Source organism: Mytilus trossulus, unplaced genomic scaffold (genome assembly GCF_036588685.1).
Source record: "Mytilus trossulus isolate FHL-02 unplaced genomic scaffold, PNRI_Mtr1.1.1.hap1 h1tg000110l__unscaffolded, whole genome shotgun sequence".
NCBI classification, from domain to species: domain Eukaryota; kingdom Metazoa; phylum Mollusca; class Bivalvia; order Mytilida; family Mytilidae; genus Mytilus; species Mytilus trossulus.
In genome coordinates, this window is record NW_026963297.1 from 1,597,372 (window position 1) to 1,610,829 (window position 13,458).

General features: G+C 31.0%; 1 protein-coding gene across 2 annotated transcripts in view; it reads right to left on the minus strand.

Annotated features, from left to right (window-relative positions):
• LOC134700058 (uncharacterized) overlaps nucleotides 1-13,458 on the minus strand; it is a 76,950-nt gene that overhangs the window by 17,596 nt on the left and 45,896 nt on the right. For both annotated transcript variants that reach the window (XM_063561436.1, XM_063561435.1), the window contains exons 3-4: nucleotides 6,564-6,615; nucleotides 4,939-5,067 (exon numbers count right to left, since the gene is read on the minus strand). In XM_063561436.1, the coding sequence (XP_063417506.1) occupies nucleotides 4,939-5,067; nucleotides 6,564-6,615 (181 nt within the window). The remainder of the gene's footprint in view (nucleotides 1-4,938; nucleotides 5,068-6,563; nucleotides 6,616-13,458) is intronic.

Genomic DNA, 13,458 nt, shown 5'->3' on the forward strand with positions numbered 1-13,458 from the left:
AAAGCAAATATGGTTAGTTTAAGTTAAATTCAAAAGCATATTTATATATAATAGTGGATTGGGAAACAAGTTATTACATTTGGTTAATGAGGTCAAATAATTTGTTATACGAGTCATCTCGACTCCCGGAATGACAAAAATAAATTAATTCAAATGATAAAACTAACGGCCTTATCTACGTACAAAAAATGAACGAAAAACATAATGTATGTAACGCGTCAATAACAGAAAATCACTGGATTAAAGGCTCCTGACATGGAACAGGCACACACATCTCTTGTTTAAAAATATATAAATAAGACCGGCAAAACAGCAAAACTCTATATATATCGCTATTTTGCCGAAGCCTTAATATATCAAATACAAATAGTTCTTAAATCAATTCTAGCCGTAAAATTTATAAGTCAATCATAGTTATAAAATCAATTCTGGCCGTAGAATGTATAAATCAATTCTAGCCGTAGAATAATAAATCAATTCTAGCCGTAGAATTTATAAATCAATTCTAGCCGTATAATTTATAAATCAATTCTAACCGTATAACTGTTGAAGTCGTGGAACTGTTCTTGACCAAATATTTGGTCAGTTCTAGGTAGAACTGTCTAAAATTGTTCCAGGGTAGAACTGTCAGGATCTGTTTAGGTAGAACTGTACAAATCAGTTCTAGGTTCGAACTGTTCTAGCTGGAACTATCTAAAGGGTGTCAGGCTGAAAGTTCTACATACTGTTCTAGAACAGTTCTCCTGGCAGATACTGACTGATTTAATGAGAGGTTAGAAGTGATCTCCACTGTACACGTGTGTCTGATAAAAAATTATGAAGTCACTTGGTATCTAATTTTTCTTGAGTTTGAATAGCAGTCAGAAATTCCTCTTTCTGTTTTTCGAAATCTTCTGGAATTTCACGCGCTGCTTTAGTTCATTTCCGTTGAACATATCCAATGCGGCGTAGAAAGGATTGGGCACAAGAATTACAAAGTTTAATGGAACCTCCAAATTTACTTAATAACTACCGATCTTCAGCCATTATTGTCCGTCTTGCAGCAGGAAACAAAAAAGGACGGTCCACTATCCCACCAGCAAGTTGTTAGTTCCTTATACTAGTATATATCCTTGGACTTTGGCATCGTAATTTCCAAGAAGGGTATGCTGTCCTCTTTTCCCCATTTGAAGCAAAGATTCGGAATTGGAATCAGATGAATGACACATCGTTTGTAGCAAATATCCTTTTTTCATCGTTATTATGGTGGATTCATTGATGTGCTACATTTGTAAGTCATGTTGACAGCGAAACGTGTATACATTAACACCATTTAGAAGTAAACAATGCAGCTTTATCTACACGCATACTCACTCGAAACTCAATTATTAATAAGTTAAATAGCGACGAACCTTTAGGCTAACATACTTTTAAACAACTTACCTCAAAATATAAGCAAACTCCTTCTATATTAGGATGTTTTTGATGAACTGTTGACACTGACTTCTATCATAAAAAAGTGCTTATCTGTTCATAACAAGCCCAAACGTGAAGTCGACAAAACTTACTAGCCAGTCTTGTGTCGCAAAGTCGCATATAATGACATCATATTTATATTTCGATGTAATCATCGAAAATCCATGCCTAAATTTTTTTTAAGTGGGACGACATACACCAGTGTGACAGTTAAACTCATAGATTAAAAAAATACTGACATTGGCATGGCTAAAAATAAAAAGACAAACGGAAAAATAATAGTACAGAAGACACAAAATAGAACACTAAAGAAAAATCAACACGAACCCCACCAAAAACTTGGGGTGATTTCAGGTGCTCCGAAGGTGTAAGCCGATCCTGCTTCACATGTGGCACCCGTCGTGTTGCTTATGTGACTACAAATCCGGTAAATAGTTCAATTCGGTAGTCAAATTCGTGAAAAGGGAAGGTTATTGTAGTTACGACATAAGGAACATATACGATATCAATTTATAATTCAATGCGGTTCCTTCAACCAACATATCAAGTAATAAATCTCAAGACTTTACACCGTTGTTTTAATTTCATTTATATGAACGTTTGTTGCCTATAATTAAGATGATAACTAACAGTGTTTCGGGATTTTTTGCTTATGCTGTTAAAGCATGGGTCCCTTTTCCTTGATTTAACGAGATAGTCTTTGATATTTTTGGTACTTTTATACGCTATGATAGACAGATGTGTGAAGATTTCACATTGTTTGTCTTTTTGCAGATTGCTTCAATGTTTTCTAATAACTGTACTATGGTTTTTTACCATTGGATTATATTTCGTAATGAGAGTGAGTGGAACATTCTTTGTTCTATTGGTCTTCAATATAGTTATTTTTCTGTTCGTGGTAATTTTAATGTTTCTTATCACATTCTCTGTTTTATTTTTACAGTATCCCCTTTTAACTAACTTATCTATTACGTCAGTAAAATGTCTCTCTAATTCAGTGATTTCACTTTTATTTCTAATATAACGTTTATGTTCACACACTGTCATACTTGTGAATGGGTTTTTCGAATGTGCACATGTGATTGGAATATATTGTTACATTTTATTTTTTTTAATATGAGATTCAACATCAATGAAGTTATTATTATGGAATCTTTCACCTTTGTACACTTTGGTATCTAAATAGAGTATAATAGATCTAGACACCTCAAATGTAAATTGAAGCAGAGGGTCAATTTTGTTCCCTATGTATAAGCTGTAATCAATTCTTAAATGAATGCATGTTTGAGTTTTATTTTGTCTATTGAGATTCAATATATAATCGTGTTTAACATCATTTTAATTTCGCATTTGACGTTAGATACTTCGAATAGAGTATTCCAGAACAATTCCTATAAACCACTATAGAAACTTTACAAATTGTTTTAAATAAATAGATAATGAGTACATCGTATCCGAGCAAGGTTCGCTTGATAAGCACGACTAATAAAATGGAACCTTCCTGTGAAGCTTCTTACGTTGCAAACAGCCAATGAAATAACAGCTTCAAAAATGGAATGCTCCTCCGACGTATCCAATGTATAAATAAGGTTAACTGTTTACCTCAACCAATCAAATTGTGAACATTGCAAGTGTAGTAAAATTGGAATATTCCTAGAACGTATTTGACGTATATATTCAAATCTCTTAAATGTGAGCAGCTGTTTAATACAAATCTATATGAACCGCTCTGAATAGGAATTCCACATTTCGACCCTTGTTTTAGATTTGTTACATAAAACAATTCACAAATTTATCACGAGAAGCATAAAACAAGAATGATTGAATATCATTCAATGGATACCTCAAATAGAGTATTCCAGAGAGGTTTCTGTAAACAGCCATACATTTGGTGGTGGAAATCAGAAAGGGTGCACCGACTGCCAAATATGGGCCCGCTCCAGTCATGCTTCAGTGATTCCATATATAACCAACAAGATGTTACCCCTGACACGCCTCTGTACTTATAAATCAGTTAAAGATCAAAGTCCGCTTGATTAAAACGACAGATAAAATGGAACCTGCCAATGCGTATCGAACAGCCAATGAAATACATCATCGCAAATGGAATGTTCTTCCAACGTATCCGATGTATCTAAAAGGTTTACTATTGACCTTAACCAATCAAATCAAGTTTGTTATCAGCACGTGAGGTGAAATTGAATACTTCCCAAATACTTTCACGTACATGTATGATTAAATGTTTGAAGTCTACGTAGAACATATAGAAGGGGAGCTTTTAAAATAACATGAATTACTTTAATGGCATGCCAATATTTGTATATATACGTAAGACGTTCAACAAATTAGCCAAATGATATTTCTATAATCAAACACGCCTACCCTGTTATGATGACTCATTACAAAGCGATTTCGCTTGACCCATATTGTTTGCTTTCATTTAATATAAAATTTGAATGTCAATTTATAAAAATCTAGTTTTAAAATATAATAATGATGGAATTTGAAGCGAGATGATATTTTTTTAGTTTCTGTATTTAACAATTAAAGGACAAAAAAAAACTAAATACGCTTTGAATTCAACAGTTGTGCTTGACTTTACACTCGATTCCCGAAGATATATTTTGTTCTGATTAATGGCTTTGAAAATCATTCTTCGGTACTTTTTCAATGCGCTTTTTTCATTATTATGGCACATAGAAAAAAACAAGCACACATGACAGAATTCCCCATTTTGATTTAATAAATACATTGAGAGTCACCGGTAATAAAAAAAAGATACCCCTTGTAACTGTATTGCACGTTTATGCATACTTTGATACGTATTCGTATTTAAGTTACTCAGTTCTGCAACACCTCTACTAAGATCGAGAGGATAATTCAATTTTATTTAACTATTTTTCGTGTTCGCGCAGATTTTGAATGATCATACACATCATATAAGTATATTTTCACATCATAAAAGGATATTTGAAAATGATAAAAAAATTCATATACATCATATAAGTATATTTGCACATGATATATAAGTATATTTGCATATCATTTAGAATGTTTACACATCATATAAGGATATTTACTCACATCATAAAGAGACAATTTCACATTATATAAAGGTAAATGCACATCATATAAAAGATAAAAATGCATTTCTTTAAAATGTGCGCATGCAACAATTATAATTGCGATGAATATAAAAAAGAAGCAGCTAAAATACTGAATGCAGATACAACCTCACTATATTGTGTAACAGTCACGAACTAACGGTTTTGCAAACTGATGAAAATGATTTTCATTGATACCAACAAACAAACAAAAAACAAACTATGTTTGTTAAATTAAAATAGAATACAGTAAATAAACAAGTAATAATTTGTTCACATATAAGTTATTTTTGTATATTTGTTTTAACCATACTTGTTGTAAACGATCTTTTTTTAAATGGATTTCATTAGTACTTAATTAGTGCTGAACTATATTTACCTCCGGATCTTCATTTATGTTTATTAATTCTTCTTCATCGCTAACCCCTTCTTGGCCTATCATAGGTATCATTTCCTTATAATCAAATTGCTCTGTCTCTTCTATATCCAAGTCAGCCCATGGGGTTTGCTTACAAATTAAAGAAACACATAATTCAACAATCATCAATATGGATAAAATGTTTAAAAACATATAAAAGGTGTAACAGTGCGACGTAATCTAAAGAATATTTTAATTTATTTACTTTTTTTCTAATTCTATACGACCTGAAACATTATCAAAGACAAATGCATCACCCATTTGAAAATGGTGACAATCTTGGAGTTATCAGTTACAAATACCATGGATATTAAAAACAATCCTAAGTGAAATGCAAAATACACGAGTGTTAACGAATAAATTTAATGTGTCTCACATGGAAATCTGTATCAAACTGCTTATGTGTAACTTGTGAACAGAAAGTACATTGTTCATCTAATGATTATAGCTGCACGTTGAATTTCAAACTTTTTATCACTCATAGACTTTCCAAATTTTACATTTTACGATCTTATGTTAGAACAAAAATAGAATACAGCTATTTATGATTTAATTTCACATAAAAGTAATCTGGAGTAACCTTTACGAGTTTCTACAATTCAATAACTTCATCGAAACCTTTAAATAAAATATACTTGTAATTTCTGGTATCTTGCCTATTAAACGTATACAAATAAAATAGAATTACGACATATCTTACCATCATGTTATGTGAAGTGTCATCCGTTTCGTAATGGTTGTATTATACTCTGGAACTTTTATTTTTATTTAAGTATATGATAAAATCCTTTGCGAACAGCACATGCTATATCAGGTTATGTGAACAAAATCACAGAAATACCGTTATGGAACACAAGTAAAGTAAAAACGTCCGAATCTAATTAGCCTGAACAATAAAAAAGTATAGCATTAAAATTTTGAATTCTTATCTCAAATTATGAAAAAGCATTATAATCAAATATTTAATTTAATTCAATAGGAAACTGAAACCATGCAATTGACTTTTTGGCGGAGAGAAATCACAGGGAATGTCAGTCCAACAAAAGTGGCCCTGCATGAACGTACATTTTTTTTCAGTTTTGTTATAAGGAAAGTAACAGTACCATTGTGTATGTTGATTTGTATTGATTCCATAAAAGAATGCATGTGCGAAAAACATTACAAAAGTATGGGATAGTTGTCGAACAACGGCAAGTCTTGTGTATGGCTCTGAATTATCTTCCCTAAATTAAAACATTGACCAAATACAAAAAATTATTTAACAAAACACATTATTCCATATATATTATTATCCAACAGCACATAAATGTTGCAGTTTCAACATTAGACTACCTTGGTGCTTCTTCTTTTTTTTTCTACGGATGTTTTAAAGAGTTCAAATGCTTTAATAAGATTGAGTTTATGTATTGTATCTAAAATAATCCAAATACTTCAGTTTCAAGTGTAAATTGATATAATGAAAATAGATGTTTTTAATCGTTGAACCGTTTTGTAACACCATTGTACCATTCTTGCGTTTTAGAATTAAGAAACTGCAAAGTAGACTAGTGTTCTCCTTTCAATAAAAACAATAATTAACATGATACCTGTGTATTTTGTTCCGTTTGTAGTACAGTCTTTCCAGGTGGATCTTCATCCCTATAATGTCAAATATTGAAATGTTTAATCCTATAATAAACATTAATTAATATTAAAAAGAAGTGATATTCACTGCGCTATCCATCATATGATTTGAATGTATAATTATGCTAAAATGTTTGATGCGCAATTCGTTTTGATAAATAGCTGCATCATTTTTGTCTGTCGTTGAATATTCTTAATATATCTTACAAAACATGTCTTTCAGTGAAGTTAATATGAGGTTCAGTTGTCTTTTGTAAAACTGATATTCTCTTTGGCTGTTGACATATATAAACAATGTGTTTACCTTTGTATTTCAAACGCTTAAGTTTGAACATTAAAGATAATCATTGCTGCATTTGATATCTATTGAGGAAAATGAAAAGAAATAAGAACAACGCTAGGGTATAGAGTGATTCCGAAGGAATACAACGAAATTACTTTTTAATGACATAAATGATTGCGTTCTTCAAGATTTATTTGTGTATTTTTTAACACTTAAGGACATTTGTATTTTTTAATTCCATAAAGTTGTACTATTCTAGTAGGTTCCCTATATGGATTGAATTTTGAATAAAACAACATTTTTAAACATATTAAAATGAAATTAAAAATGCTAAAATGCTAAATGTTTGAATATTGTTACAAGTGTTTGGTGTTTAATTGATTTTGGTAAACAGTTGTCATTAATTACATGTTCCGTCTTTCTGAAAACGAAATAAAACTAATATTACTGTTTGTTTTAATTTGTTTTTTTCAATAGTCAGTTGTGTACCTTCCCCTTTCAGCACAATTTTACTGAATTGGTAAATTATAAAATCAAATACAACTGTAAATCTCTCTCTCTCTCTCTCTCTTTCTCTCTCTCTCTCTCTCTCTCTCTCTCTCTCTCTCTATCTCTCTCTCTCTCTCTTCTCTCTCTCTCTTCTCTCTCTCTCTCTCTCTCTCTCTCTCTCTCTCTCTCTCTCTCTCTCTCTCTCTCTCTCTCTCTCTCTCATATAAGTAATAACATGTACCGTTCATACATTGCACGATGTTTGCCCACCCAAATATAGGAGTAACGAATATTGTATCAATAATTTCCATAGAGGTGCACAGTTTTTTAAGTGAAAAAAACGCTTTTCTATTTTCTTTGCCATATCCTATTCAATATTATAAGAGTAATTCCTCTATTTTTAATTCAAGTGCATAAAAAACCTTTTTCAGTTTGCAATATTAATATGCAGCTTATACTCCCATTTTTTTTGAAATATTACTACCGAAGGATGTGCATGTTTCACAATAAGATTAATGTGTATAGTCAACAATGTGACGGAGGTTTTGCACACCAGCAATTCACCATCTATTATATGATGGGAAATCTACAACTTGTGCAAAATTTCAAATTATTATACTTTAACCTAACAAATCGTGCTATTCGTCGTGTCCTCACATTACACCCAAGGACACCTGAATGGTTTAAAATCTATTTTCGTTTTCTCCTGATACCAAATTATATCTTAAAAAAAAAATTGTGTTCTTTTAATGTTTTATGTAATAATTTGTAGAAACGAAAACATAACAGAAAAAATGCAAAAAGAAAGACTTCGTACATGCATCATCCATTTGTTTTAGGCAGTTCATAAAACACTGGTAACGAACTGTACAAATCATAATGAGAACAACATTACAATTTCTACACAACATATATATCAAAAACTTCTGTGCACGATTTTTATCATTTTTTACGCATCCAAATGGTATAATCGTAATGTGTTTCCTCTCGGTTTGATATGGTTTGAAAAAATGGCAAATAGTTAATTGTCGTGTTTAAAGCCATAATTTACCGATTGTCACCTTTAAATCAATAAATAACAAAAAACATGGATATTGAGCACGTATATAACATGTACAATAAGATAATAGTTTTTTACGATGACAGATTCATACGTAATGTTAACACTGGGTTTGTACGAGAAAGGTGACTCTGAGTTCACAGCATACGGAAAACATATTCGCGAATTGTTTACTGGAAGCAAACTATTAAATTAAAGTAAATTTCTTCTAAATTTATAAAAAAATGTAGTGTTTTTTTAGGACAAATTATATGTAAATAAGTTGAAATACAAAAGCTACCCATTTAGTCCAAAAAAAAACATCATTTTTTCAATTTGACTTTAAAAAATAAAACGATTACTACGAACAACTTTTGAATGTAACACACACAGAAAAGAATTATAATATAACAATGAGCGTATTTCTGACATGGTACAGGACATTTTTTTTAAAAAGAATAAAAAATGGTGGGTTGAACATGGTTTTGTGGCATGCCGAACCTCCCTCTTGTATGGCCATGTGAAATATAACATTAAAATGACAACACAACATTACAGGACTACAATACAAATAAAAAGGAGAACACAAAAGACAAAGAAGCACACGAATAATAGCTAACAAAAGGCAACAGGTTTAAGATTTAATACGCCAGAAGTGTATTTTGTCCACACAAGACTTACTAGTGACGCTCAGATTCAAAAGTTTGAAAGCCGAAACAAGTACAAAGTTGAACAGCATCGAGGAACAAAATTTCAAAAAAGTTGTTCCAAAAACGGCCAGGGTTTTCTGTTAGGTACCAGAACATCCCTGTTATTAAGAATAATTTATACTTTTGCAAACGGTAAATTTGATAAAATTACTATATAAAAGATATACATGATAAAACTGAAGTAACAACTCATAACAGGAAACAACCGAAAAATAGACTATAAAGGGTAATTACTCCTTAAGGAGTAACATAACCATTTTTTTCATGTGGACTTATTTGTAGTTCTTACTTTGCTGTACATTATTACTGTTTGCAGTTTATCTCTATATATAATAATATTCAAGATAATAACCAAAAGCTGCAAAATTTTCTTAAAATTACCAATTCAGGGGCAGCAACCCAACCAAAAAATGTCCGATTGGTCTGAAAATTTCAGGGCAGATAGATATAAATGCTTTGGTTTCATAGATATGAACCAAAAACTGCATTTTACCCTTTGTACTATTTGTAGCCATGTCGGCCGTCGTGGTTCATGGGCGGGGTCATCAGACACATTTTTAAAACTAAATACCCCATTAATGATTTTGGCAGAGTTTAGTTAAATTTTGCCCAGTAGTTTTAGAAGAGAAGATTTTTTAAAAAGATTACTAAAATTTTAGAAAAATGGTTAAAAATGACAATAAAGAGCAATAACTCCTGAAGGGGTCACTTTATAATTTTGGCCAGGTTTGACTTATTTGTAGATCCTACTTTGCTGTACATTATTGATGTTTAAAGTTTATCTCTATCTATAATAGTATTCAAGATAATAACCAAAAACTGCAAAATTTCATTAAAATTACTAATTCGGGGGCTGCAACCCAACAACGTGTTGTCTGATTTGTCTCAAAATTTGAGGGCCGATAGATCTTGACCTGATAAACAATTTTACCCTTTGTTTTTCTCTAAATGCTTTGGTTTCAGAGATATGAGTCAAAATCTACATGTTACCCCTATGTTCTTTTTTAGCCATGGAGGCCATCTTGGTTGGTTGGTCGAGACACCGGACATGTCTATAAACTAGATTTCCTAGTGATGAGTGTGGCTAACGTTGGTTAAACTTGGCCCAGTAGTTTCAGAGGAGAAGATTTTTGTAAAAGGTAACGACGACGGACGATGGACAAAGACTACGATGGACGACGACGGACGACGGACGTTAGTGATGAGAAAAGCTCACTTGGCCCGTTTGGGCCAGGTGAGCTAAAAATTTGACCGCATCAACCAAAATAGAAAACAGCACTATATAAAAAAAAAACATTTTGCCGCATAATAAATCATTATTTTTTACCTCACGATTTATTAAATATAAAAAATATATTAAACACAATTGCTACGTCATTATATCGTGCTTGCATGTTCTTTTTTACTCAAATTATTTATTCACAAAATTACTAGTTTTGAAATATCAGGCTGGATAGCATAAATAAAGCATTTGTCAACATTTACCAAAACTGACCATATTTGCACTTTATAGAGTATATTCATTCTGCAAAACATGAAAGCAGTTATGTGTTTTATGTAAGGAGGATTTATTTTGTACCGTTGTATTTACACTTATAGTTGATGTATTTTCCTCAGTTTATGGTTTGGTTTCAGTTGCATTGATAAATGACTATCGCGGGTAGGTTAATGCTGTATTTTCAAAAAAAAGAAAAAATGATACTTAAATTTCAACTTTTAATAAAAAGACTTTTTGTCTCATTGTTAGTGTAATGTGTTATATTTTTTAGTTTTGCTAGTATGTTGACAATATAAATTTTCATTTTCAAAAATAACATTCTCAAATTATCACGTGGTTATCACGTGACACTCAAAATATATTTATATACATGAAAACAGTAAACTCAAAAGTGCTAGCGTGTAGACACTCTTGTTTTTCTAAGTATTGTTATCTGTGGATAGCTTATATACCAAAGTATTAGAAAAGTGCTACTCGCCTCCTTTGAATGAAAAGATTAATTAAATAAACGGAGATTTTCGACTAAATTGCGCCAAAAATACTATGACCTTCAGATATTACATCGTCTAACACGGTAACGGAATAAACAACATGGACCGAGTAGCAGTTTTCGTAAAATATTATTATTCAGCTTTCTGTGCGTTTATTTGAATCGAAATTTCATCATTTCTACACGCTAGCACTTTTGAGTCAAAGTTAACTTGTTTCATAAGTTTTCGGGTCCGTCATTGTTTACAAACGCACAAGTGACTTTCAAAGGGAAGTAATTCTGTCAAAAGAACTAAAATTTTCAGTCATCGGGTAATTGTTGCTGATCTTTATTTAAATGTACTTTTTGTTGCATCTTCTCCATTAACAATTTATTTATTAAAAGAAATATATATTTTACTCGGAGAAAAGATCAGAATGATTATAACTACACATCGGCTTGGTATGAAGCCCCTTTTCTTTCTGTTTGGTATTTTTTGGCCAAAAAATTATGTACGGAATTTTTCTACGGACACTAGCTTTATCTACCAATAAAACATGACCTCCGTGTATTCGCACAACAGTGTGGGAAGTGTTATTAAACACCATTCAATCAATCAGATAGTTCTTTGAATTGTGTTTTCTATTTTGTCAGATGAGGTGCCTCTCATGTTTGGGTTTTGCCTCTTGTAACAGTGTTAACTGTCAGAGTGTACAATAAAATCTTGAATCTTGCTCATTCTTCATAAATCATACAGACCCATACTCTGTACATCATTCAGTCGTTGGTCACAGTGGCAATCACACCATATATAATGACAGCTTGGAATATATATTCAATGTCCTGCGTATTTTTTCTCTCAATAAATTTAATTACCACATACTGATAGAAAACATAGTTAAAGAAAAATAGATGTTGATTTCATAAAAAAAAACGTATGATGGGTCAGTATTAAAGTTAGGACTATTAAATAAATTTATACCAAATATGATAGTCCAAGAGCTAATGGAAATTTAATTATATTCCAAATCCTGCAACATTTTCATCACACATGTTCCCTTTACACCATGTACACATTCTGTGTCTCATCAAGCATACTTAAAACTCCAGAATATGTATTTATTCTATGTATGTATATATGTTCCATTATCTCTGTAACTTAAATTTGTATTTAGTTTATGAGAATAAATATATTCTAAAACTGCAGAATATTTTCTTTTACAGCTAATTTCCTAAAGCTTGTAGAGTAAAAGTTTGGTTGGCCTGCTTTTTTTGTTTGTATAAACATTTACCCAAGCTTAAAGCACTTAAGATTGTCATCTTCAAACAATAAATATAGACAAACTTAAACCTGTAAATATTAAAGTTAAATGCAATTGGGTGTTATTTAAATTATCATTGTACAATATACAAAAAAGCAAACAAGGTAACCAAAGTCTTGCTCTACATACCAATAGGAAATCAGCTGTAATATGTGCCTTCTTTTTAAGGTATAAGACACAGAAATACAGGTATATATAGGGTGTAAAGTTTTTTTAAAGAAAATATAATAATAATTTTGCAGGGTAAAGAAAAGATGCTATTTGAATAAAAATTAATAAATAAAAATTATCTTAACAACTAATTGAACCCCCCTCACTCCCCCTGTTCAGACCCCAATTTGTGTATCTGTGGCCCAAATCTGTATAAATTAGAAAAAAATCATGAACTTGGACAACTGTTTCAATTATCTATATTTTATTTATATCAATATAATAAATATCTTTATAATTGCAATGCTAACCATCGATGAGGTGTTTATTTTTAAGGATAAACAGCATAAAACTAGCAGACATCAGTTTAAACCATGTTGAAAAGTTAAAGTTATAATATTTATCATCTTTTTAAGCTTCATGTAATTAGATAATTGAATTATTGATAATTGCTCTTCAATAAGCATTATTTGGTACTTTCTTAAAAAGGTGGAGTGAATGTTTTTATAAGGGAATATATGGTCAGTGTCTGACAGAAAACACTACAGGGCAATCTCAAAGTTGTTTCACTTAACCCAAGTAATTTAAAATATATACATTCACTGATTGATTGATTTGAAATTGTGTATTAAATGCAGCCAACATGACTTATTTTACTTCATGTGCTACAAAATGTATGTTTTTCTATGTGTCACAAAACTTACCATCATAACCAAATAACATAAGATTTTTTTGTTTTAGTTATAAAACATGTTTCACAATCATAAAAATTAGGGACTGGGTGATCCTATTGATGAATCTATTTGCTAATTTGTATGTGAAAACATTTCATCATTCATAATACTTTTGCTTTTGTTTCACATTTATATTATTAATAAACAATATTAATAATTTTGAT